The sequence below is a fragment of the Seriola aureovittata genome, chromosome 14 (genome assembly GCF_021018895.1).
Source record: "Seriola aureovittata isolate HTS-2021-v1 ecotype China chromosome 14, ASM2101889v1, whole genome shotgun sequence".
In the NCBI taxonomy this organism is placed as follows: Eukaryota; Metazoa; Chordata; class Actinopteri; order Carangiformes; family Carangidae; genus Seriola; species Seriola aureovittata.
In genome coordinates, this window is record NC_079377.1 from 19,826,681 (window position 1) to 19,849,161 (window position 22,481).

The 22,481-nt window shown below is 38.2% G+C and overlaps 2 protein-coding genes across 6 annotated transcripts in view; both read right to left on the bottom strand.

The window, feature by feature from the left end:
- kcnh1a (potassium voltage-gated channel, subfamily H (eag-related), member 1a) overlaps positions 1-16,625 on the bottom strand; it is a 42,871-nt gene extending 26,246 nt beyond the window's left edge. For 2 of the 5 annotated variants that reach the window (XM_056394686.1, XM_056394685.1), the window contains exons 1-7: positions 16,197-16,625; positions 11,723-11,749; positions 9,454-9,577; positions 4,533-4,639; positions 4,003-4,131; positions 2,015-2,133; positions 1,244-1,636 (exon numbers count right to left, since the gene is read on the bottom strand). In XM_056394686.1, the coding sequence (XP_056250661.1) occupies positions 1,244-1,636; positions 2,015-2,133; positions 4,003-4,131; positions 4,533-4,639; positions 9,454-9,577; positions 11,723-11,749; positions 16,197-16,269 (972 nt within the window). In that variant the 5' untranslated portion in view covers positions 16,270-16,625. Of the gene's footprint in view, positions 1-1,243; positions 1,637-2,014; positions 2,134-4,002; positions 4,132-4,532; positions 4,640-9,453; positions 9,578-11,722; positions 11,750-12,823; positions 13,144-16,196 lie in introns of those variants that run through there. The other 3 variants (XM_056394688.1, XM_056394687.1, XM_056394689.1) reach the window with 2 other exon arrangements.
- Positions 16,626-18,934: 2,309 nt separating this feature from the next.
- mrpl57 (mitochondrial ribosomal protein L57) lies at positions 18,935-22,089 on the bottom strand. The gene is made up of 2 exons (XM_056394693.1): positions 21,934-22,089; positions 18,935-19,452 (listed from the first exon to the last, which is right to left on the bottom strand). The coding sequence occupies exon 2, from the start codon at positions 19,435-19,437 to the stop codon at positions 19,126-19,128; it is 312 nt and encodes a 103-aa protein (XP_056250668.1). The 5' UTR covers positions 19,438-19,452; positions 21,934-22,089; the 3' UTR covers positions 18,935-19,125.
- Between the last annotated feature and the right edge of the window lie 392 nt (positions 22,090-22,481).

A 22,481-nucleotide genomic window follows, 5' to 3' on the forward strand; every position in this document is an offset into this window, starting at 1 on the left:
TCTTCCATGTGTACAAGAAAATAGAGGACTGGCCAAAGAGAGACAGTGAACCTTCAAACACCAGCACACAGTCGTCATTTAGTCACATATATACAGTAAGTAGATGGTGAAACAGTTAAAAGTCATAATGCTTGTTAGGTAAAATAACCATCTCAGTTTGAATCACAGCACATGTTTCCCCATGATTTGAGCTTTTTGTCAGCTCTCGTAAGGTGTAAATGGTTTCAGGGCATCTGAGACACAGCAAAGCACTGAAGGGTGCCTCAGTTTAATAATGTAACGTGCATTCCCCAATTAAAATGTGCCAATTATCTCAAGATCCTGTGATAGCACTCTAGCAAACGCTCCTCGTTATGGCTGAACATGTATACATTCACAAACAAACATTATTATGCTGCGTATTCATGTTTTCACTGTCACTATACAAAGCAACAACCAGTGAACAGGATCTGATGCAGGCTACAGTGGTTAGTAAATGTGGTCAGTGCCTGCATGGAAAACTAATAACCTGTCAGTCAACTTAAAAATCACCTCTAGAGCACAAGAACAATTTTTCCAATTTATTATAAGATAAAAACTATTTCTTACTATAATGATAAAAACCAACCACTATTTGCCACAGCATTACTGGCCTTTTGAGGCCAATACTAATATTTGAGAGTTGAATAAATCTGATAATCACTTATTAACCAATAATACATTCAGTATGTATTATCTGCCTGTTCACTCACTGACAACTGGTGAGTGGTGTCTTCAGAAAATGTCAGAAATGATTCCCTAGATATGACGGGACAAATCCTTTGAATGCATCATGAATGTGTAATTAGGGCTGCGACTAATGACTGTTTTCATGTAAGATCTCCATCTATCCTCTATGAACCAGGCAATGTTGGACATTTTTCTTTATAAGATTACGTATATAATGACTTTTAATCATCAATTAATCTATATTTTTTCAATGAATTGTTGTGTCTATAAAATGTCAGAAAAATGCCTGACATGATTTCCCAGAACTAAAACTGACGTGTTCAAATAGCTTGTTTCATGCAACCAACAAATTTACAATCACCTAAGACAAAGAGAAACAACAAACACTTACATTTGAGAAGCTGTAACTGGCATGTTCAGCATGATGATTAACAATGATTAATAGATTTACCAAAATAGCCGCTGATTAATTTTCTTTCGATCAACTGATCGTTTCAGCAACGTGCTGGCAAACACACAAAACCGCCCGACTCACCTCGTCTACGTTCTCGAAGGCGTTGATGACGTCGTACGGCAGGCAGGACAGCAGGTCGATAACAAACCAGGTCTTCAGGTAGTTCATTCGGATCAGCTTTGGGTCTGAGATGACCTCGCCAGCGGGTCCAACGAATGTGGTGTGGAAGTTTAAAACAATGTCCACCAAGAAGATGACGTCCACGATGCTGTCCACTACCAGCCACGTAACGTTGTTCTGCTTTGTCTTAAAGGAGACGTTGTAGGGCACCATGATGGCCGTGTAGAAGGTGAGGATGAGGATGACCCAGTCCCATGTGGTCTTGAAGAGGCAGTAGTGCAGGATGATGTGAGGAGGGGTTTTGGGGGTCTCCTGCTTGTACTGAGGCAGGAGATCTGAGCCGAGCTGCAGTACCTGCCGAACAATTTATCACAGAAAACTCAGACAAAGAAATACATGCAGCATGAGGCCAAAAATACTGTAGCTTGGAGTTTAATTTATGTCGTCCTGACGGTGGCTAGAAATCACCTGCTCATAAAAAGTGCTGTGTTAAGTCTTAGAGGCTGACCTGACCTCTGTTCACAATTCCTCAACGTCTAAAGTTTGTTCTCTAGAGTACTTGTGTTTTACATTAGCTAAACATAACATTTATATAGTGCATTCTCTGGGGGAAACGGCCTCCCATAGCAAAGTGACAGTTTCCATAATTGACAATCATTTATCCACAATGTGACACATTCCAACTTTTACTGAATAAAATCAGTGAAACAAAATCAGTCATATCCTCTGTACCTCAGCTAAGCGCGAGTGCTTGTGGACGTTCTCTCCTTTGTGAACTGTGGGCTGCAGTTGTTGTAAGACTCCTCTACTGCTTGTTAGAGCTCGAGTCAGTCGTGCGAACTTTCCCCAACCTGAGGATTATAAAAACATACAGCATGCACAATCGTTAACATTTCAATTTTCAAGATGTTTTCTGGGTCTGTGTATTTTCGGGGGGAGTATTGTCTGGGCATGTAGGACATCAACACCTTCAAAAAGTCTCAGGCTTGTGTTTGGATAATTTGATATCTGACTCATTTTGTCTGGAAAATGTTCTCATGCTGAAAAAACACCTTGATGATCCCCGACACAATGTGGCCCACTTTATAAATTGATCCTGTTATGGGATCCAGGAGATTAACGACAGCACAGCCTGACACCCTCTGCAGGACCTAGTGACAGGTCAAACTGTCATTTAACATGGATCCTGGGGTTCTTTAGGGATGCTCATCCTACTTTTGGTGCATTTAACTGTGTATTAATCCCATCTGTAATCAGTGTAAACATTACTACATTTTGTCATCTTTTTATCTAGCTCTTAATTAATCTTCCTGCTGAATTAAATGCATATCTCTGCTGAATTGAAGACCTTTTACTTATATGATTATATTACTGATCCATAAAGATTTTCCAAAGGTTAACTAACCACTTAATTAAAAGAGCACTTGACTGATTTAGCATTGCACTACTGTACCATACCAAAAGATTAAAACCCTTGCAGGAGAACAAGCGATATCACATTTTTTTATTGCATGCTTTCTTCTCTCTTGTCAAACCCTTTCGTCTGCTTTACCCACAATGCAACTCGACACTTTGGTCAGAGATTCGGGTGCTAGCCTCAAGCAGAGATCAGATCAGACTGTTTCGTTTTCAAGCTTCTAGTCTTCAGACCCAACTGACAAGCGACTCATTTGAGGCAATCAATCAGACTTGGTGCAGCGCCGTCTGAAGACACAAAAGGCTTTACACAACTTTTTCCACATATGCATCATCAATCTGCATGACCTGAAAACAGACTTTGGTGTGTAAAATCCCCTAGAACTGTAGAGTGACGTTAGAACTTGGATTGCCTTATTAGAAAATGGTACCAAACTGTTTCAAAATGTCCTCATATACGTCGGTTTTCTGATCTGCTGCTGCTATGTTTGAGGTTTATTTAGGCAATTTAAAGCAGTTTTATTTCAGCTCTATGGAGCTTTATATTGTTTTTGTTTTCTGTCCCACCTCAGTGTTTTGATTCACTTTCACCGATTTCAGCAAAAAATCCCTAAAAAAACTGAGCACCAAATGGCAGACAAAGTTAGAGACTAGCTGGTGAACATAGAGAAAATAGTCTCAACCTGACTAATTTGGGCTACTGCATTTTTTTGTCTTCATAGGACTAATTATAGCTACTCTCTATCCAGGCAGCCCAAATCCATGCTCGTTATTGTTGCACGCAGGCCACGCCTCTTGTTAGAGAGGGTCCAAGTCTTGATGCTACCTGTTGATGCTAAAGCCCTCCTGCAATCTCAATTCCCCATGCTGTTTTTGTCACTATTGCTTGTTTGTACTCGCTCTCTTGCACTAATTCATGTTCTATTTTGGCTGTCTTCAACAGTTTTACAGTCCAATGTTTGTGTTGTGTGCCTATAACCATCATGATGGGGTGCGTATTTGACTGAGTGGGTGCTTGCCAAAGCAGATGCACAATGCACAAGGTCGAATAGTGATCGCTGGCAGATTAACTTTACCTCTGCCTCTCTCATCTGATAATCTTTGTATAAAAGTTTTAGATCGCACACATCTGCCATTAAATGTGAAAAAAATGAAAATGGATTTTATCGAGCCATTTAATGCCCAAGCTTGGATGTAAGTATATTGTTCCTATTTTTAAATCACTCTGAAGTAGAATTAACTTTCAGAAAGTCTTTTTTTGATAGAGGGTGTGAATTGAACAAATTCAATTTGTTAACTCTAACCTTTGGAAGAATCATCTTCAATGGGCTGTTTAAAGGCCGTTATGTCACTGAACGTGCAGAGAAACAGGACCACTTTCTCTTGTTCATTTCGAATGGGAGCAATCTTCACAAAAAACCAAACAGGCGTCCCTGAAATACAAAAAGAACAACACATTTAGCTGCAACATCTGCTTTTTTTTTTTTTTTTTTAGAGAGAGAATCACATTGAGTGTACATATGCCAGAAATTTTAATTGCATGGTGCAAAGTGAAACTGAAATGTTTTGGACTTCCAAAACTTTCCATGTTTTCCTGTAGCACCTGCAAGCAAGGGGAAGGCTACACCTGTGAGTGGAAACAAACATAGCATCACATTTTTCTAGAGAAGGTTTCTCTGGTCTGGCTCTCAACCAATTAACACATTTCTACAGAGGTAGAAATGTTCTGGGCTGCCTTTGAACTCGGCTCTGTATGTTTCCGAGGTGCTGAATACATTTGCATGACAAGAGAGTGGAACAGCACATTTTCCTTACTTATGGGGTTGCAACTTACTGTTTTTCTTGTACATCAGTATTTCAAATGAGTTCATCTCATAATTCTCGAATGTTAGTCGCACTTTTTCCGTTGTGTCCTTGTCTGTCAGCTCCCCGTACATGAAGCTGGAAAACACAAAGGGAAATAACAATTTGAATATTTAACACTTTTCTTCAGTCTTGCACCAAAAAGTGCTGAGGAAGGCTCAGACGTGAATATTTTAATGAATTAGTTGTATTGCCTCATTTGATTGTGGTGTTTTGTTCTGTTCTCTGACACCTTTGACAGCACCTTTTTATATACATTAAATATTCATGTATATTTTCTAAAATAAAGACAACAAAATAATGCCATCTATCAAGAGTTACACCTAAACCGTGGACTGCTACTTTGAGACCTCTAGAGAGGTACAGTGCAGAATTAGGCTCCATTAAATATAGAGCAGCAGTAGATTAAAATTCATTGAAATGTACCCTGAAAGCATAAAAAAGATAAATGCAGCCTGGTGTCTAATTGACCAAATGCAAAGTACCTCTCAAAAACAAATTAAACCTGGAGATGGGTCAAGCAACCATGAGCACATTTAACCACGCTGCAGAGACATTCATCTCACTTTGCTTGTTACTGCCACCCTCAGTAGCAGCGTGTTCCAGCATGATCTAAATATAACTTAGTTTGTTATGAAATACAGAAGGAAGGCTAAATTTAATGAGACTACATTCTGACGCTGCAGAGACTTTTTCAGACCAGTGCTTGATGTAATATCACTGATGAATGTCCTCTCCCTTCTTCTTCTCTCTCTCTGAGCCAGGAGGAATTTTATTTTCTTCAAAGAAAAATACTTGAAAACGATTCCTCAAATGACTTGCTTGTCATGCATGAAAATTCCCACAGGTTTGTCACTGTATGTTTACAGGATCCGGTGTAGACAACATATATACATAATTGAAGAGAGACAGTACAAAGTAAGAGCAACTGAGATGGAAATAACATCTTTTAACCATGAACATCTATAGCATAAGAGGTTTAGTTATTAGACTTAAACACTCGGGGGAAATGATTATATACGTTTTGAGGTGAGTCATCCTCAAAAACATGAAACATCCACACTCCATGAATGTTTTATGGCCTCATTATGAGGCTCATGAAGATGTTTTCTTTGACAGAATGAATCTGTATGTGGCTGGTTGTGCAAGACATGGTTCACAAACAAAGCAAAGAAAATGAGGAAAAAGCTTGCAAAAATAAAATGCTGAAACACCAAATGTAAAGAGATAAATGTTGCATTTAAATGCATGTTAGCAAATGAAAAGGTTTTGGGGAGGGACTGACAGTGTAATGCACTTTGTAAGTTTAAGTCTACAGCTATGCTAGTAGCTCTGTGAGGCTTTAAGCTAAATGCCAATGTATGTATCTACACTGGGACGTCATGACATTAGTTTTGCAGGTATTTGGTCATAAACCAAAGTTTTGGACAGATTTAAATTTTGACCTGATGATGGTGATGAAGTTCACTTTTCATCTTCAAGGGAACATGAATACCTGTACATACTTCCATTTCCTATTCCAGTTTCAATATTAGACATTGTGGAGAATTTCAGGTGTTTTTCTATTTTTTCCCCAGTATCACTGTCATGCAACCAGCAGTTATTTTCTGTCGCTATAGCAACCACTGCTGGTTATATGTCAGATCTGTGATAAAGAAAAAAATAAACAAAAAGTAATTTTTTTATTTTTTTTTTTATTTGCTTCCCAGGTGTCCATGTTGGAGGATTATCTATAGATTATCTTTATTCCAGCGCTTTTCTTTCTTCTTTGTTAATTTAGTATTTCCGTCATCACTTTAAAGCTAGCCACTGTGCTAGCTGTATGAGGCGAACACGCTGCTAACACAACAGTCCAAAAAGGTGTTTTCAGACAGCGTGGGGTTGCCGCTGCTACCTCTGTTGTTTTCAATGCAATGGCATATTTGCATTATAGTGGAAAAACAGCCTTTGTCTGCGCCTCTTCATTATAGTGTATGTGGTGTGTTGCAACGGTTGTGCGCACCTTTGTGCCGCTCTGAGGTGCCAAAATTTTTATTTATTTTTTTAAACATTGACCTGGGCTGCACTTACTAAATGAAAGTTGAACTAAGTGAAAAACAAACAAAATACAAACATCGACAATCTCATGTTGCGATACTGAAAGATGGAACAAACTGTATATTTTGTAAATATTACACATAACACCTATTTTAATTGTCTCCCAACACGACTATATAGGTCCAATTAGGGGTTGGCGATACATCAAATATACTCAGTGTTACGCAGCTTGTTCCATATGGGATGTAGTAAATGACTGGATTGTGAACATCGAGTACAAAATGTCACAATTGTTTTAAGCTGCCGGCATGAAATTTGCATTGATGTTTCACTTCTCTTGCTCTCTCCTATGGCTGTCTCACACATTGTGTCACAATCAGACTTTTTGTTTAGTTCATATCGAGTAAACATATGGACAGCGCTGTCATCTATTTATGAGGTGCTAACTACATCAGGCTAAACAGTTTTTCCATCAAGCAGAAATTGGCTACACCTAAAAAAGGTCAGCACACCCTCTGCTCCACTGCAACATCACATGACACCACATGCACAACAGTATTCGCAAAAGTTGTTTTTTCTCCATGATGTGAATAAGTCATAAAAGGTCAATGGCAGCAGCAAGGAGAAGGAAGGGCAGCGCAGCTCCTGTGAACGCACACGGCTCTTTGCCGCTGGAGTTCATGAAAGTTCAACTTCGAACTGCACAGAGAAAAACGATACGACTTGATTTGACTGTAACTGAGATCCCTGAATGACAGTCACTTTCAACAGCAGAGAGCAAACAGATCAATGAAGTTAAACGGTATTGGTGAAACATTGGCTTCAGAATCTGATTCTTATTTAATATTTTATTGGAAGTAATTTTCTGAGCTTCATGGTGCTATTTATACATGTAAAACAGACAGCATATAAACTTTACTTGTATACAAACATACCAAAGACAATTTGAAGATTGTAGGTGTGTTTTCCTTCCTCTGACAAACAATAATCCACTATCTAGCAACCTAAAAATAAACCTCAAACAAATCATCACACACACACACAGTTCAATATTTGTATTGGCAAATGTTCTGAAGCTTATGTTTAGGGACCTGAGGGTCTAAATCAGTATTAGCCGCAGTGCTGGCTGTGACAAACACCATCGCCCACAACAGACGAAATCTCCCACGGTTTCAAATCTGGCAGCACCAACTGTTTCTATGTGATCCTATTAATATACTGCTTTCTGACATGTTTATTACTAGCACAATTAAATCCCGAAATTGTTCACTCAAATAGGGATACTACTCATTTGAAGAACAGATTTTTGTTCCTTTATGTGAACAGTTTTGGAGAGAATGCCCTGGGGAGACTATGTCCACAGTTTTATTGCTACAGTCAGTGATATGGAAGCAGTTTCAGTTTTTACAACCTGATTACATCACAGTTTTGTCTCTTAGTTATCTGGTTTCTGGCTTTGCAAAAGAAAAAAACAAAAAAGAAAAAAAAAAAAAAAACATGTACTGGACTTTTTTTTAACTATGGGAATAGCATCAGCATAATTCTCATTCACTTCAACATAGCAGATGTGATATGAACTTCCTCTGCTCAAGGAAAGGGGGAGATGCATGGTCTCCTCTCAGTAAGGTCTAATATAAAGAAGAACCCCCTGGGAACCAGAAAACTGAGCTCTTCATACCGTTACTATTGACCGTGAGTACAGCACCCATGTGAAGGGGCCTCACCTGTATCCACACTTTCATCATTAAGGTCAATATCCAAAGCTAATGACTGTATTTGAGGTTTGAAATAAAGACCTAAAAAACAAAGGCTTGGTGGTTCCTCATACCTCAGCCTTTTAGCCATGTAGTTGGTTGGTCCACCATTTTGGTCCAGACTAGAATATCTCAACAACTATTGGCTGGATCGCCATGAATGAATCCTGATGACTTTGGTGATCCCTTGACTTTATGTTATGTTATTGGACTGGAAAAAAATTCCGTACACACATTGATATTAAGTTAATCACACTATTTGCTTTAAAAATAGTCCTCTCGTCCTGCTAGTTAATAAGGAATTGTGCAAAACAATCAAATCTGCAAAAACCACACGTTTGAAATGTTCGCAGCAAGGTCCGCTCTTTCCATTTCACTTAATATATGGCACCTGCATGGGAAACAATCAAAAACTGTATGCACCTGAACCTGATTACATTACCCTCCTTATAAGCCTCTTTACCACTTACCTCAAAATAATGATGCTCTGCTTGGTGGTAGGAGGTGTGAATACAAATAAACAAATAGATATGAAAATGGCTCCCACTCTAACACAACTAAAATTAACTCATTGTATTTTTAGATACAAACCTTTCAAAGTACTTATAAGCAATGCAAAAGTCCATGTCTATATGATACAAAGATTCAAGTGAGAGCGCCACACAAGTGTTTACTGCAGCCACTTACAGCATGAAAACAAACCATGTAAAGAAATGCATCCTCTCTGACTGTAGTGTATCAGCAGCAGAAGCAGTGTGATTATTTTTGGCTTTGCCAGCCAAACTCATCCAGATTAGCAAGACAGCTGTAGCCGTAACAACTTCTTGCAATGTCACTGGCTAATCTTGTTTGTCTAATACGACAAACTATCTGTCAAAAGAAATTCAAGATTTTCGCCAAAATCATAAATAATTGGTACATCTTCAAATTTAGCTTGTAATATGGAGAAATTAAACAAACAAAAAAATATGTTTGATAAGTCCTCTCCTTATGGATCCTGCTCAATTACGAAACTTGTGTAAATTACAAAACTTATTTCACATGTAAATATTTATTTTCGTATTTGAAGATTGTAACACATCTATACCAAGACACACCTACCTGCAGGTGCTGCTTTTCTGCATCACCTCTGCTCTGTGATACCCCGACAACTTGCAGAAACCATCGTTGCTGTAGACGATGGGCCAGTCCACTATCTGAGCGTTTCCCAGCACAAAGTTGGTATCTGTTTAAAAGTCAATGGGAAAGAAAGAAAAGGGCAAATAACTTGAGAAGTTACAGTTAAAAACATCAAAGTACTTTAGTTTGGGTTCAGAAAGGTTAAGGCCTAATATATCTAATATGAATCAGTCAAGGATTTGGTGGAACTGCAAGTGAACTTTAATTTCAAAGTAGTAAATCATTCAAAGAATGAAAGGCCACAACAACAAGGCAAATGTTAAAACAAAAGTATGCAGAACAAAAAGTATAGTAATATAGCAAGCACTGATGTTCAGAGAAAGAGAAAAATGTCACCTTCAATAACACTGTTTGTGGACAACATAAATTTATAGGGAAGTGAGAAAACATTTAGCATTAAAATGCTTCTGCAGTTGTACTGGGCCAGCACTGGGGATAAAATGATGGCTGTTATCCCCACACTATGGCTACAAAACGTTATGTTTCTTGTTTGAAAAATGTGCATTTACCTTGTAATGTTTTCCCCATCATTAAAGATTGACTAACTCTGCTTTTAAGAGCTAACACACACTTAAAAGATTTTCATTAGTGTCCATGATGGTCTACAGCCCATTACAAACTCCACACAGGGTGCGTATACACAAATGTAACCCAAACACTTTGCTTATGTAAAAAGCATCTAAATATCTTCTTCCTTGACTTTTGATGTTTTTGTATTAGTAGTTAATCGTTGTTGTTACTTTTAAAAAGAAAAGCTTATATTGGCTTTGTGTGTGCTGCTTACATAGAGTATGTAACAGGCTTTGTTAGCCGGTGTTTGGGGGAAAAACAGTGGTTGTGTTTTATTATCAAGTATTCCTTACTGGTAAATGCAGTCTACAAATATTAATACCAGCTGTTATCAATTTTTTAAATGTCATGTACATTAATTCTCATATGGCATAATTTACTTAAATTCAAATGTTAGCAAGGCCTCAAAGCAAAACTTATGTTTGGTTATAATGTTAATAAATAATCACCGAGTTGTACATACATTTTAATGGTCCATTTTGCTTCCATCTTTTTTCTAAACCTCAGCTATTTTGTATTTAACATTCACACACTGTGACTCAGTGTCATTACTTAAAGACAAAATGGTCCTAACATGAAATTGAAGGATAATGCTGGTATTTTTCATTTTAACAGCTGCCGTTTGAATCAAGAATGATGAATACAACATGCAAATGACTGAACTGTGAAGTATTGCCATAGAAAAATAAATACAATTTTGCCTGGCTTAAAAATGGCTATACACATTATGTTTGTTGGTTAAAGATAGATAGATCAAATTCACAATATTTACAAATACCATAACCATAATTTAAAAAGACAATTATGCAATACTTCATTAATTGCATGTTGTGACTTGACATTTTATATAAAAAAAATTTATAAAAAATTAATGCGCGTAACAATGTGGATGAACTTTGCCAGTTGGCAACTGGAACCACAAAAAAGGAAGCAAAAGGCAAGGTTTTGTTCCAAAGCGGGGATCAAAAACTATGATTTCACCATACTAACATTTGACATTTATTGATTATTTGATTTTTCTGGATTATTTTTGGACATAATTAAAATGCATAAAGTAAAACAATCTCAAATCTATAACTTTGGAAAAAGGCAAAAATTTAGCAGATGTAATGGTTTTAAATTGGACAGGAGAAATTATGTTAATTGGGGATAAAACAAACAAACAAAAAAATCCATATCAAATCTCAAAGCAAGCCACCCTTCTACGCAAACACATTACAGCAATGTGACAACACAGGGGTGGAAGAGCAGGAGGAGTTAAAAACACTTAGTACAAAACACACAGAAATACCAATTAATACAACATATGAACACAAACACAAAATAAAAATGACATTTTAAAGCATAAGAACATTGACAGAATATGATGCATGAGATGTTCCATGCCAACGTGTTATTTTACAATGATCACATGGATGTTAATCTTGTAATTAAAGTCCAAACCTCTATGATTGTTATTAGCCCTGGATTTGTTCATTTACTACTGTATCTTAATAAAAATCTCAACATGTCTACTGAGTTAAGTGCTTTGTAAATTAACAGCATTTGGTATAGAACATTTAGTGATACATTACAAAGAGATAGATACATAAGCAGCACGCCAAACTAAACTTTATAGTACCTGTCTGTCTATGTGACAGTGTCCAAACTGAAATTTTTGAAAAGAAAAGAAGGTTAACAGATTACAGTGAGAAACATCTGTTGAATGTGAGACACAAAAAATGGGACGTGTCAACCAAAAGAGAGACAGAGGTGGTTATAACACTGCTGCGAAATCAGCAATCCTCACTGTGTTGCTCTGACGTGAATGTCTGCTACAGGATTAAAATATTACAGAAATCTGTACAGCTACTATTGTCTGATTCATCAAGTCATCAGGCTGAAGGTTAATACTATGCACTGGTTTAGGTCCCCAGGATAAAAGTTAATTGTACAGAATCATATGACATTTACATAAGGTGCTGCTCTTACTGTACACTTAAGAAAATTATAGGTGCATCTGCAATTTTCAGCAAATAAAGGTCAAAAATACAGATGGCACGGGTTAAAAATATTCCACCACTAAGTGAAAGTTCCGCATTCAAAGATCCTGCTTAAGTGAAAGTACAAAAGCATCAATAAGAAGAAAGGTAAAATAACTAATTCTGGAAAAAAAAAAGTGACCCCTTTTAACTATTTTACATAGTTTGGTCCAGAGGTTCCCAACCTAAGGGTCAAGCCCTTCCTCAAAGGTTCACAAGATAAATCTCAGGGGTCATGAGATGATCAAAGGTGCAGGAAATTAGAAAAAGAACAAAGTGTTGCTACAGAAATTTCAATTCATTTTTGGACTTTTCTTCAATCTGTGTTGTTATATTGGATACTTTTACTTCTTTGGGTCTCAAACAATTAATCAAATGAAACCATTTCTGAGTTTTAGAAGATAAATATATCTCAAAGACATCTGGAAGTTGAGATCATCCTATTTTTTAAAGCTAAATTCTCTATGTGCAATGTAACTAATAACTACATCAGCCACATAAAAGTAGTCAGGTAAAAAGATAATATCTTCCTCTGAAAAGTGGAGTCAAAGTATAAAAAGTAGCAGAAAATGGAAAAAATAGTTTTTACTAGTTTACTACAAAAAGTACCTCAAACCTTTACTTAAGGACAATGCTTGAGCACATTTAAACATGGCCTTATTTGTTGCAGCTAACATGTTAGCATACACTTGCTTACTCACTTGCTTGCAGACTAGGAGCAGCTTAGCATACAGTCTTGTTTCCGTCCATCCAATGAATTTAAATCCAATACTCGGTTTACTTTTTTTTCAGTCTGTACCAACTTCTGGGAGAAATGTTTAGCTGTCTAAACCCTTAAAGCCCCTTTTCCACTGGTCAAAAAACCCGCTAAGACCCGTTAACATCGGGCTCTTGCCGGCAATGGAATACCCTTTTCCACCAAAATTACCGGGTTTGTCTCAGTTTGCACCGAGGGCAACACAAACGCACGGAGTGACGTCATCACGTGCACTTAGAGAACGCGCGCACGCACTGTCGCCGGGGGAAAGCGTGAGTAAAAGGGATCTGTCACGTCTGTAACGGAGCCTCTGTAATGAAACACTTCGATCAGTGATTGTGTTTTGTTTTGTTTTGTTTTGTTTGGTTTTTTTTTTAACTTTCTAGGTTGTAGCTCACTCTTTCATCCCCGTGCACTGTAGCCGCGGTGCTTCCGGTTTAACAGCAACGTGCTGGACAGGTGACAGGTGTGTTCTAACAGTGTCTGTGCCCTGAAAGACGTCAGAGCAGGATAAGAAGCGAAAAGCAGCGGGTTCACCTGGGTGTTGTGTTTACATCAATGCCGATCGGAGCCGATAAACACCCGTGTCTACTGCAGTCATTTGACCCGGGTGTGAACGCCGATTGAACCCTTTTCCATTGCCGGCAAAAGCCCGATGTTAGTAGGGTCTTAGCGGGTTTTTTGACCAGTGGAAAAGGGGCTGAAAAGGATTCAATCTGCATTCACTCCTTGCAGCTGTGTGTGTCCTCAGTGCAAACTGAAAGGCCGACTCGACTGGCAGTGGACAAGGGTTGAATCGGCTTTTAGTGTTTAAAAAAAAAACCGCGTATACTCGCTGATTTTGGTGGAAAAACGGTACAACTTTACTGTTTTGGTTCACTCTCACTGCTCTCAATCACTGAGTCTGTCATACAAACATAATTATGTAGCTATACTGTATATCAGCTGAACGTGTTAAAAGGAATTGCTAACCAGTTTCTACTGCTCCCAAGTAGCCTAAAAAAAATCTGGTATTGCAGATTTAAGAGTTTAACTAAGCTTTTAAAAATATATTTTCAAATATACTGTATGTTTTTCATGCTAGCAGTCTCTTCACTAGCAAGATTAGCTGCGCTTTAGCCTCCTGCATTTCCTCGCTGCTCAACACTTGAACGGTTGAATAAACTTTAGAGTATAGCTTCTTAGGATATACCTAGTTAAACTTTTGCGACCCTCTGAAAAAAATAAGTAAATGGCCAAGAACTCACCTGAAAACATCCATATTTTACATGCTAGCTTAATTTCTTTTAGACTTTCCACCTCTAGGTTCCTGCTATTGTGCACGCTGCCTCACTGGTAAGAGACTTAATTAGGATGTGATTAGTCTCACCTGTGCTTTACCTGCCACGACAAGTGAAAATATCTGCTGAGGTTTTAAAGCAGATGAGAAAAAGTATGTTACATAAAAGCAGACTTCTGCACGTTATTCCTTGTATTTAAAGAGTTATATTTAAGTGGTGAACTACTGGACATGAACATGAAAATCTGAAATACTCATTAAATTGTAGCACAGGGCTGTATATTTAATGAATGACTGGAAGTTACATAAAAGGAGTGTGTCATTGTTTATGAACGCCCACCCACCACTGTGTCTCTCACATGTCACTCCACTGTTTCTCAGTGGCATCCTGCAGATTATAGTCTAGGCTCTTTTGTTTCTAGATTTACTATTTGCTAATCCATGGACTGCCCAAGGTCGTAAGAAAAACATGCATGGATAAGACATGTGCCTGTCCTTCTGTTTTAAAAGGGTGGATTTTTTTTTGTGATTTTTAAAAAAAAAACATATAGCAACACCTTAAGGAGCCAAATATCACACTGCTCATCTAAAGAAAACCTTGTTCTGGAGAGATGCGTGCACCCTTTCTGAACAAGTTGTTCCTTTCTGTCATAACAAATTTTAACGTAGATATGTGCAACAGGGGTGCAACTGACAGGGAGGCCCTAGAAGTAGGCCTACATACACATACACAGGTTGGTTTGGCATACTTCTGGGGGCACTGACCATAAATTATAGAAAAAACACCCAAACCTTACTTCAACCAACCCCCATTCAAAAAAGAAGTCATTGTGCCTCAAGCCAATTAACTGGTGTCCCCAAATGTGGCTGGTGACAGGCATGCACACAACCCTGCTGGTTCTGTTTCACAGCTAGCTGTCTGGTGTCATAACTCCCCAGTCTGTCCTGTCACTTCCTATTGGATCTAATACTCCAGAAAAGCCAGAGGGTTACTGACACCCGTGTCCTAGAATACTATAAGACTTCTATCAGAGTTTGATGAGTTTCAGCTTTCAAATGTAGTTAATTGTTTTCACATCTTGACAGCATACTGTGCACTAATTGGCCAGTAACAGAAGTTATAGACCAGACTTTTTTTTTTGACAAATCTATATTTTAGAGGAGGAACTTAATCTCTCCTATTGTACTATTTCATATATTTTGATTTCCATTTTTAAGTTTTTTAGGTCTTAATGTTTCAGTGATGTTTTTATCCACAAAATTAAAAATGCAAAAAGAAATGTAGCCTATGCAGCAGTCTTAATTGGGCACAGCCTGAGGTTTCTAATAGCCTACAGCATTGATACAGATTCTGTTGGTTAATATGAGGCTCTAAAAGACTTTAGCTACCAAAGTTTAATTATTAAATTTCAAGCCCATCTGTAGCTTAGAGGGGAATCGTGGTGAACAATATGGGAGCTATTAGTGCGCTTTCACAGGAGATCATACTGGTCTCTGACACAGCTCTGCACGTTTACATGTTTATGGAAATGAGTTAATACTATACTTATACTTTAATTGCGTTAGCATAAAGAAATCAGTATCCAGGCTAGACATTTCTAGTTCATATCATTTTTGAATTAAGACTTCCAGTAGTGTTATGTAATCATTAGTACATTTAATGATTGTCATAACCTGGCAGCTGCCTTTTTCACACTCCTGCATGTAGTCCCAATTCAGAACAGCTTTGTCACAAAAGAATTAACATACTAATTCATTTAATGTGATTTACATTAATCGTGAGATTCTAAAACCAGATGTTTTAACACTGCAGCTTTTTTTTTTCTTGCTCGTAGCTCAATGGGGGAAAAAAACTTTCCATCACCAATTAGCCTCGTTCATTTTGATAATTTCGTTAATTGGTTGACAGGTTTGATTAGACAGGCTGTTATAGTAATTATGTGCCTAGTTTATAACGTGCCTAGTTTCTACAACAGGGTGGGTTTTGATATAATGTTTAAATCCTAAATCGGTGTAGCATATGGACCCTCCTCCTTACCGTTCGACCGTCTCACAATATTCTCCAAAAAAGTATTCTGAGGGGCCACAAGTCCCCTCCGACCCCCCGCCATCCTGCCTCTTCACTCAGTCTGCAGGTGAATCTTTACTCCTCAGTCTGCCGTTCGTCTTCATGGTCTCCGCGGCTCTGAGACGCTGCGTGGATCTCTTGGACAGGGGCTGTCTGTCTGGTCTGCTCATTAGCTGCCTCCTCAACCCGGTGCGGTGCGGTGCGGTGCGTTGGCGCCTCTTTACGCACCTCATCTCATCGTCCAGCAGAGGAAAACAACGCCTGGGCGCAGCGCACAGGAGGGGCCGTGGTTCTGCTCCCCTGCTCCTCCAGTCATCCCTGCCAGGACCTGGAGCTCCATCTGCTGGACAGAATAACGTGTGCTCTGACAATTCAGTGCGTTGGTTACTCAAGTACTGTATTTAGGTAAGAAGAAATTGAGGTATTTTATTTGAGTAATTTCCTTTTCTGCTATTTTATACTTTTACGCCACTACATATTTATTTGATAACTTTACCTGCTTTGCAGATTCAGATTAATTAGACAAAATATAATCAATAAATCAATAATAGGATAATATAGTGTTACAGGCTAGATTAGACATAGGTTATAGATTAGGACAAATTCACAATCTGCCCAGCTGTATATAAAGTCATTAAAACTAGTCCCAGTTTTTGCAATTTTGGAATATCACTAATTAACCTTGATATTAATCCAGTAATATAACATACATTATTCTGAAATTGGCCATTCTGCATTGCAAGTATCTCTTTTATACTTCTATTTTAATGCTAATATTTTTTGCACGTTTGCTTTAAAAGTCATATAGTAAAATTTTAAACGCTTGACTTTACTTTTCTACTAGAGGATTTCTGCAATGTGGTACTACTATTAAGATTTGACTGCTACTCCATTACATTTCCAAAGGGAACATTTATTAAATTTATAAAAATTTATAAAAATCCATTGCCAATTCAAAGATTAAATTAAAGATTCAATTTGTGGCTTGTGAAACCTTGACAAAGAAAGCAGCTGGGGCCCCTTCTCGCATTTCGGATGTCTGAGCTTGCTTGTTTGATAAATGGTTATTTTTGAAAGCATCCTCGCTTTTCTTACAATGCCTAAAACAGTGAACTGTGTTAAAGTATGTTACCAAACTGAGAGGAGAGAAAGCTTCCTGCAGCTGACCCAGGAGGCTTGTGGTTAGTTCGTTTTTCAAGGATTAATCTCTTACAGTCAGGTTCTTGAGATGGGTGTCCCAAAGGAGAAGTAATACTGCGCCATGTGGATTTTTTCCCTTTGATTCCTGCAGTAGAATCGGCCCTTTCAAAGACAGAAATTTCCCACCAGCTCATTAATCCTGTTCAATTATTTTGGACCCTGCAGTGCTCATACTAACACAGAGCTCAAATAATGCTTCTGGTGAAAACATCCCCATCAAAATGGAACAGACAGTACAAAAAACAGACTAAGTTAAAAAAAAAAATGTCATGAAAGGTTTCCTCACACCTGTGGTTTCTCTGGAGCCCAGAGGACTGCTGCTTGTCTCTCCTCTCAGTTTGGTTTCACCTGTAGTCTCAGGTGTAAATCACATTGATGGCTGCTATGGAAACCAGCAGATCTCTGTGTGCTGCAGAGAAGCACTGAATATCCTTGTTTTATGCCAAACCAGTTGTAAAGGTTGGAAATAGCCGAACCATGCTGTTGTCTTTCCACCTAGTGCACACGATGGAAAGGAGAGGAAACCACACCACATCAGTTCCTTCAATAATCTCTGGTTAGACTTTTCTCCCCCCCCCCCCATTATAACATTTATGATTTGTCAACAGTTACAAGCTCCTTCCTTCGGACACCTGCAGGTGGAGGCTGCAGTATGAACAGTTGATGGATGACAATATATTAAACACTGCTATAGTAATATAAATTGTCTTCATAGGACCCTTAAAAGGTTATGAAAAGCAGGTGTAGCAGGCTATGATAATGATTCCCCACTGGCTCTTCCTTTTGATCTGCATTATTGTTGAAATAATAAAAGCTTATGTGATGGCAATAACCTCCGTAAAGTATCTTGCATGTCACCAGACTGCAGCTGCAAACTGAGGTTTCATAGAGGGTCAAACTCCTGCACAAAGCCCATCACTGAGTCACCAGAGAGCCCCAGATTCTCTGTAATCTAGCCAATGACTAACAGGTTTTGTAATGACAGCACAGCCTATTTTTCAATACAGAAAAACATTACTAAATTACAGCAGGGTCAAACAGAATCCACGAAGGGAGTGAGACCATTTCCCTGGAAATGTATTCCTTCTGGTTTTTCTTACTTCAAAGGCTCAAAAAGGATTAAACACTTATTTCAGCTGTACAGTGTTCAGGCTGACTGACAGTCCCAGCCTTTTAATACACGAAATGTAAAACGGCAGAAAGCATTATGGTGTTTTACAGTGAAATTAACCCTTTGTAAAATTCCATCAATATGCCCCAACCTCCCAAAACAATTGATACAATTCCTCTAACCTTTGCCTCATGGAATACACTTCGGCAGTTTATATAATTATACAGATTTTATAACCAGTGTGGAGCCTGATTTTATTAATTTAAAAGTGTTTTTGTTAATTTGTTAAAAAAATTCCCTCAGTCAGGTGTAGAGCTGATTATCTGAAGGAGCTGCACTGAATGTGGAGAAACTGTTGCAGTGCAGATTCGGTTTGTGTGATAGAAAACCACAAACAGACAGTTTACAGATTTGGTTTATGGGGAAAAACAAAGTTTAAATAGGCTATCATGGACTTGGGTGACAACTTTACATGGTAGCTTTTCAGCTAATATACAGAGTCCGCTTTAGGATAATACCAAAACAGCACACATGAGTATGTTATATTGTCCTGTTATTAGGACAGTCTTTGCATGTTCACTGCTCACATTAACTCGACCACGTCTTGCTGATTTTGAGATGACTCAGGTGATCCGTCATGTGCTTGTGTTGGGGAAAATTGGCAAATTTGGTCTCCTTGATCTTGAGCCAGTTCTGGGCCCTGCGTTCTGCAGCGTGGCAGTACTCCTGCTCTGGAGTCATGTACGGCCGGCTGATCCAGTACTCGTTCTCAGCCTCGCGCTCCAGACGCTTCAGCGTATTGCGGTTCATCTGCCATGTGATCTCTCGTGGACGCCGATACTTTCCGATCCACTGTTTCCCAGAGATGCCTTTCCGCAGCAGGGTGAGGGTGAGGAACATGGTGGCTAATTCTTTCTGAAAATGCAAAACAGAGGCAACAAGATGAGAACAGAAATAGGTTTTTAATACAGCTATTGTAAACAAATTATATCACTAGACCAACAGCATATAATAAATAATAAAAAATAATATAATAGTTATTTTTAACTGATGAACTTTTGACTTGTCATAGTAGAAAAAGCAGAGGTGTTACTAAAAACATGAATGATTCTATTAAGTGACTCAGTAAGCCACCACCTTACACTCATGCTTTTCCTACCGTGACAAACATATTGCATGAAAAAGCCCTATTAAAGAGCCACAACACCTACTCATTGTTTTATGTTTACTGACTGACTGGACCTTTGCTCAGGTTAAATGTGTACAGAGGCTCTGTGAGGCAACTACAGTCCACATATTAATAAAGGTGTAGGCAGACTAGCAATGTGGTCAGAAGTAATTTCCACACACTGTGGCAAAAAGAGGTGAGCAAAATAAATAATTTGGGCAGGTTTGTCAGCATAAACTCAGACAATATTCCACAAATTGTAATTATACCACTTTATTTTTCTTGAACATTTTAATGTCACTGACCTCTGACATTGATCTTGTGTGAGAGGTGAATCCCCCCCATCAAATGTAAAAACCTAACAATTTTGCAGGCTAAAGTTCCTATTTTATATTTTGGGACATTTTCTGCCTTTTTAAAATAGCAACTGTGGGGAAATGAAAGGAAAAAAAAAAGAGAGAGAGAGAGAATTTGTTTTTCATGGTAACACAATGGGAAAAACAGGAAAAACACCTGTTATACCGATGCTCACGGATTACTCCAAGGTGGTTACCCCAAGTGCTAACATTGTAATCACACCTGAAGAAATGACCTTAACTAGCTACTTTTCTTCTTTGTTGTGTATTTTTAGCAGTTTTTTACCAAGTGTTACCAGATACAAACACCTGTAAAATGAGCTGAATGGATTGTATTAGTTTTCATATTGAATTGTATTTGATGTAACTGCCAGCAGCAATCAGAATTACAAGTTAAAGGCTGACGTGAATGGTTTTTCCCCACTCGGCTGCACCTAATTATGGTTTAAACTATATGACGTGAACGTGGCATAAACCCCTAAGGCCACAGGGATCGGATTAGGCAGTCAAGGCTGGATAAATATGCGACCAGAAGCTAAAACATCTCACAGAAATAAACTGGGGCTGCACTATTATCGTGATAAAGGTGCAACGAACGTGTAAAACAAAAGAAACAGAAGAGGAACAACAATGTTGATGAATCACAGTCTATTATTGTTGGAGTGGAGTGGTTTTAAGAAACTTTCAGGTCATGAAAGAACAAAGTACATTAAAGAGGTAAAGCCAATCATTCAGCCTGATGTCATTCCAAACCACAATAAAATCATAAATATCACCAAGAGTTTTACCTCTGTAAAAAATTATCATTTGGCCTTGGCCATATAGTAAACACTTACATAACATTTTGTGTTATGTGTTATGTAAGTGATTTTTATTTGTGTTTGACTCATTTGTTAATCTGTGTGTCATATTGTTTTTGCAGCAAGTCAGATAAGCTGCATTAGACAAATTACAAACCTACAGAGAATGAATCCCATCTTTATTTAATATTTTATATCATACTGGTGCTCTTACTGCTGAGCTGACCTGTTTTCTCGTCCAACACATTTCATTACACCGCTGACCCTCCGTATGACTAATAAAATTTAACTGAACTGAATATCTGGTATTGAATAAGTTACTGATTGGTTACCTCTGGCACAGTGTTGAGTCATGGATCGTGACAATTTTACAGCAGTGCATGACAATGACATCACATCAACAACTTTATCTCCCCGGGGTTAGGTGGGTTACTGTACAAAAAGTCAAAGGTGTTACAGTAAAAACTGTGTATACCAGCAATGATCAATATTTTTTATTAACAAGGAATCACACGACTATAAGGAGACAGACGTTTCTGGTAATGATGAACCCACAGACATTTATCACTCGACTCTGCTGTTCCACTCAGCTCTATTTCATTTCTTTATACTTTTTAAGTTCTTAGTTTCTATTATACAATAATTGCTGGCGTCAGGATAGAGACACGGGAATTTTTTTTAAAGAATTTCATCCCACTGATAACGTAATTATTTCTGCATATGAGCCTTTGAACTGATTTGATTACTCATGAAAATAGTAAGGGGCGCAGGTTATTATTATCAAGTATTGCTAAGAGAACACAAGTCAACGGCACCGAGAACAACAGCTTCAAACTGATCAATGAATTGAACGGAACAGCTAGTCGACATTATATCGTCCACTCTCCGTTTTTCATAAACTCACGTGAAGTATAACCCAGAATTACTTAGTGATAAAAATGTGTGTATGCATGGTGCTGTGTGAAGCTAACTTAGCTTTAGCCTAACGTTACAGATCAAGGGCAGCTCAAAGAGGACATCGTTTTATTCTGTTTATACTCATATAAAATGATACTAAATACTTGTTCCTTACCTCGCCGTCTTACTATGACAAATGTAACTTCACTTTCGAACGACAGGAGGAAAAAACGTGTAGAACTGGACAGTTTAAAAACACTAAACTGTGGAAATGTGAGCTGCACCGGTGAGGTCGGCAGTTATACATCCGGGTTATCTACGGTGCAGGATAAGGCTCAGACGCGTTCAAATCCGTTCGCTCTTTTTTTTCTCCTTTTTTGCGCAGTCAAACTAATTAAGAAAAAGATAAGTATTCTGAAATTATATGATTATTAAAAAGGAGGGGTGTCCTTTGAATGCAACAGACGGGATCTGGCGAATGAAGTAGTTTCTATTTTCTAATGCACGTAAATCGGTGTGAAACAGTGGAGTTCATGAGTTATTGGCTGAGTAATCAATCAAGACCGAGTGTTTGGTTTTCTGATTCACCATACTAAACAACAATATTGCTCTTAAGCAGAAGCCCTCGACACCTGCAGGCCCATCCAGCCCCAAAAAGTCGCTTTTGTGTTTGTCATATTGATTTCATTGGAGCTCCAGATTCTGGACTCCTCCCACTTCTGT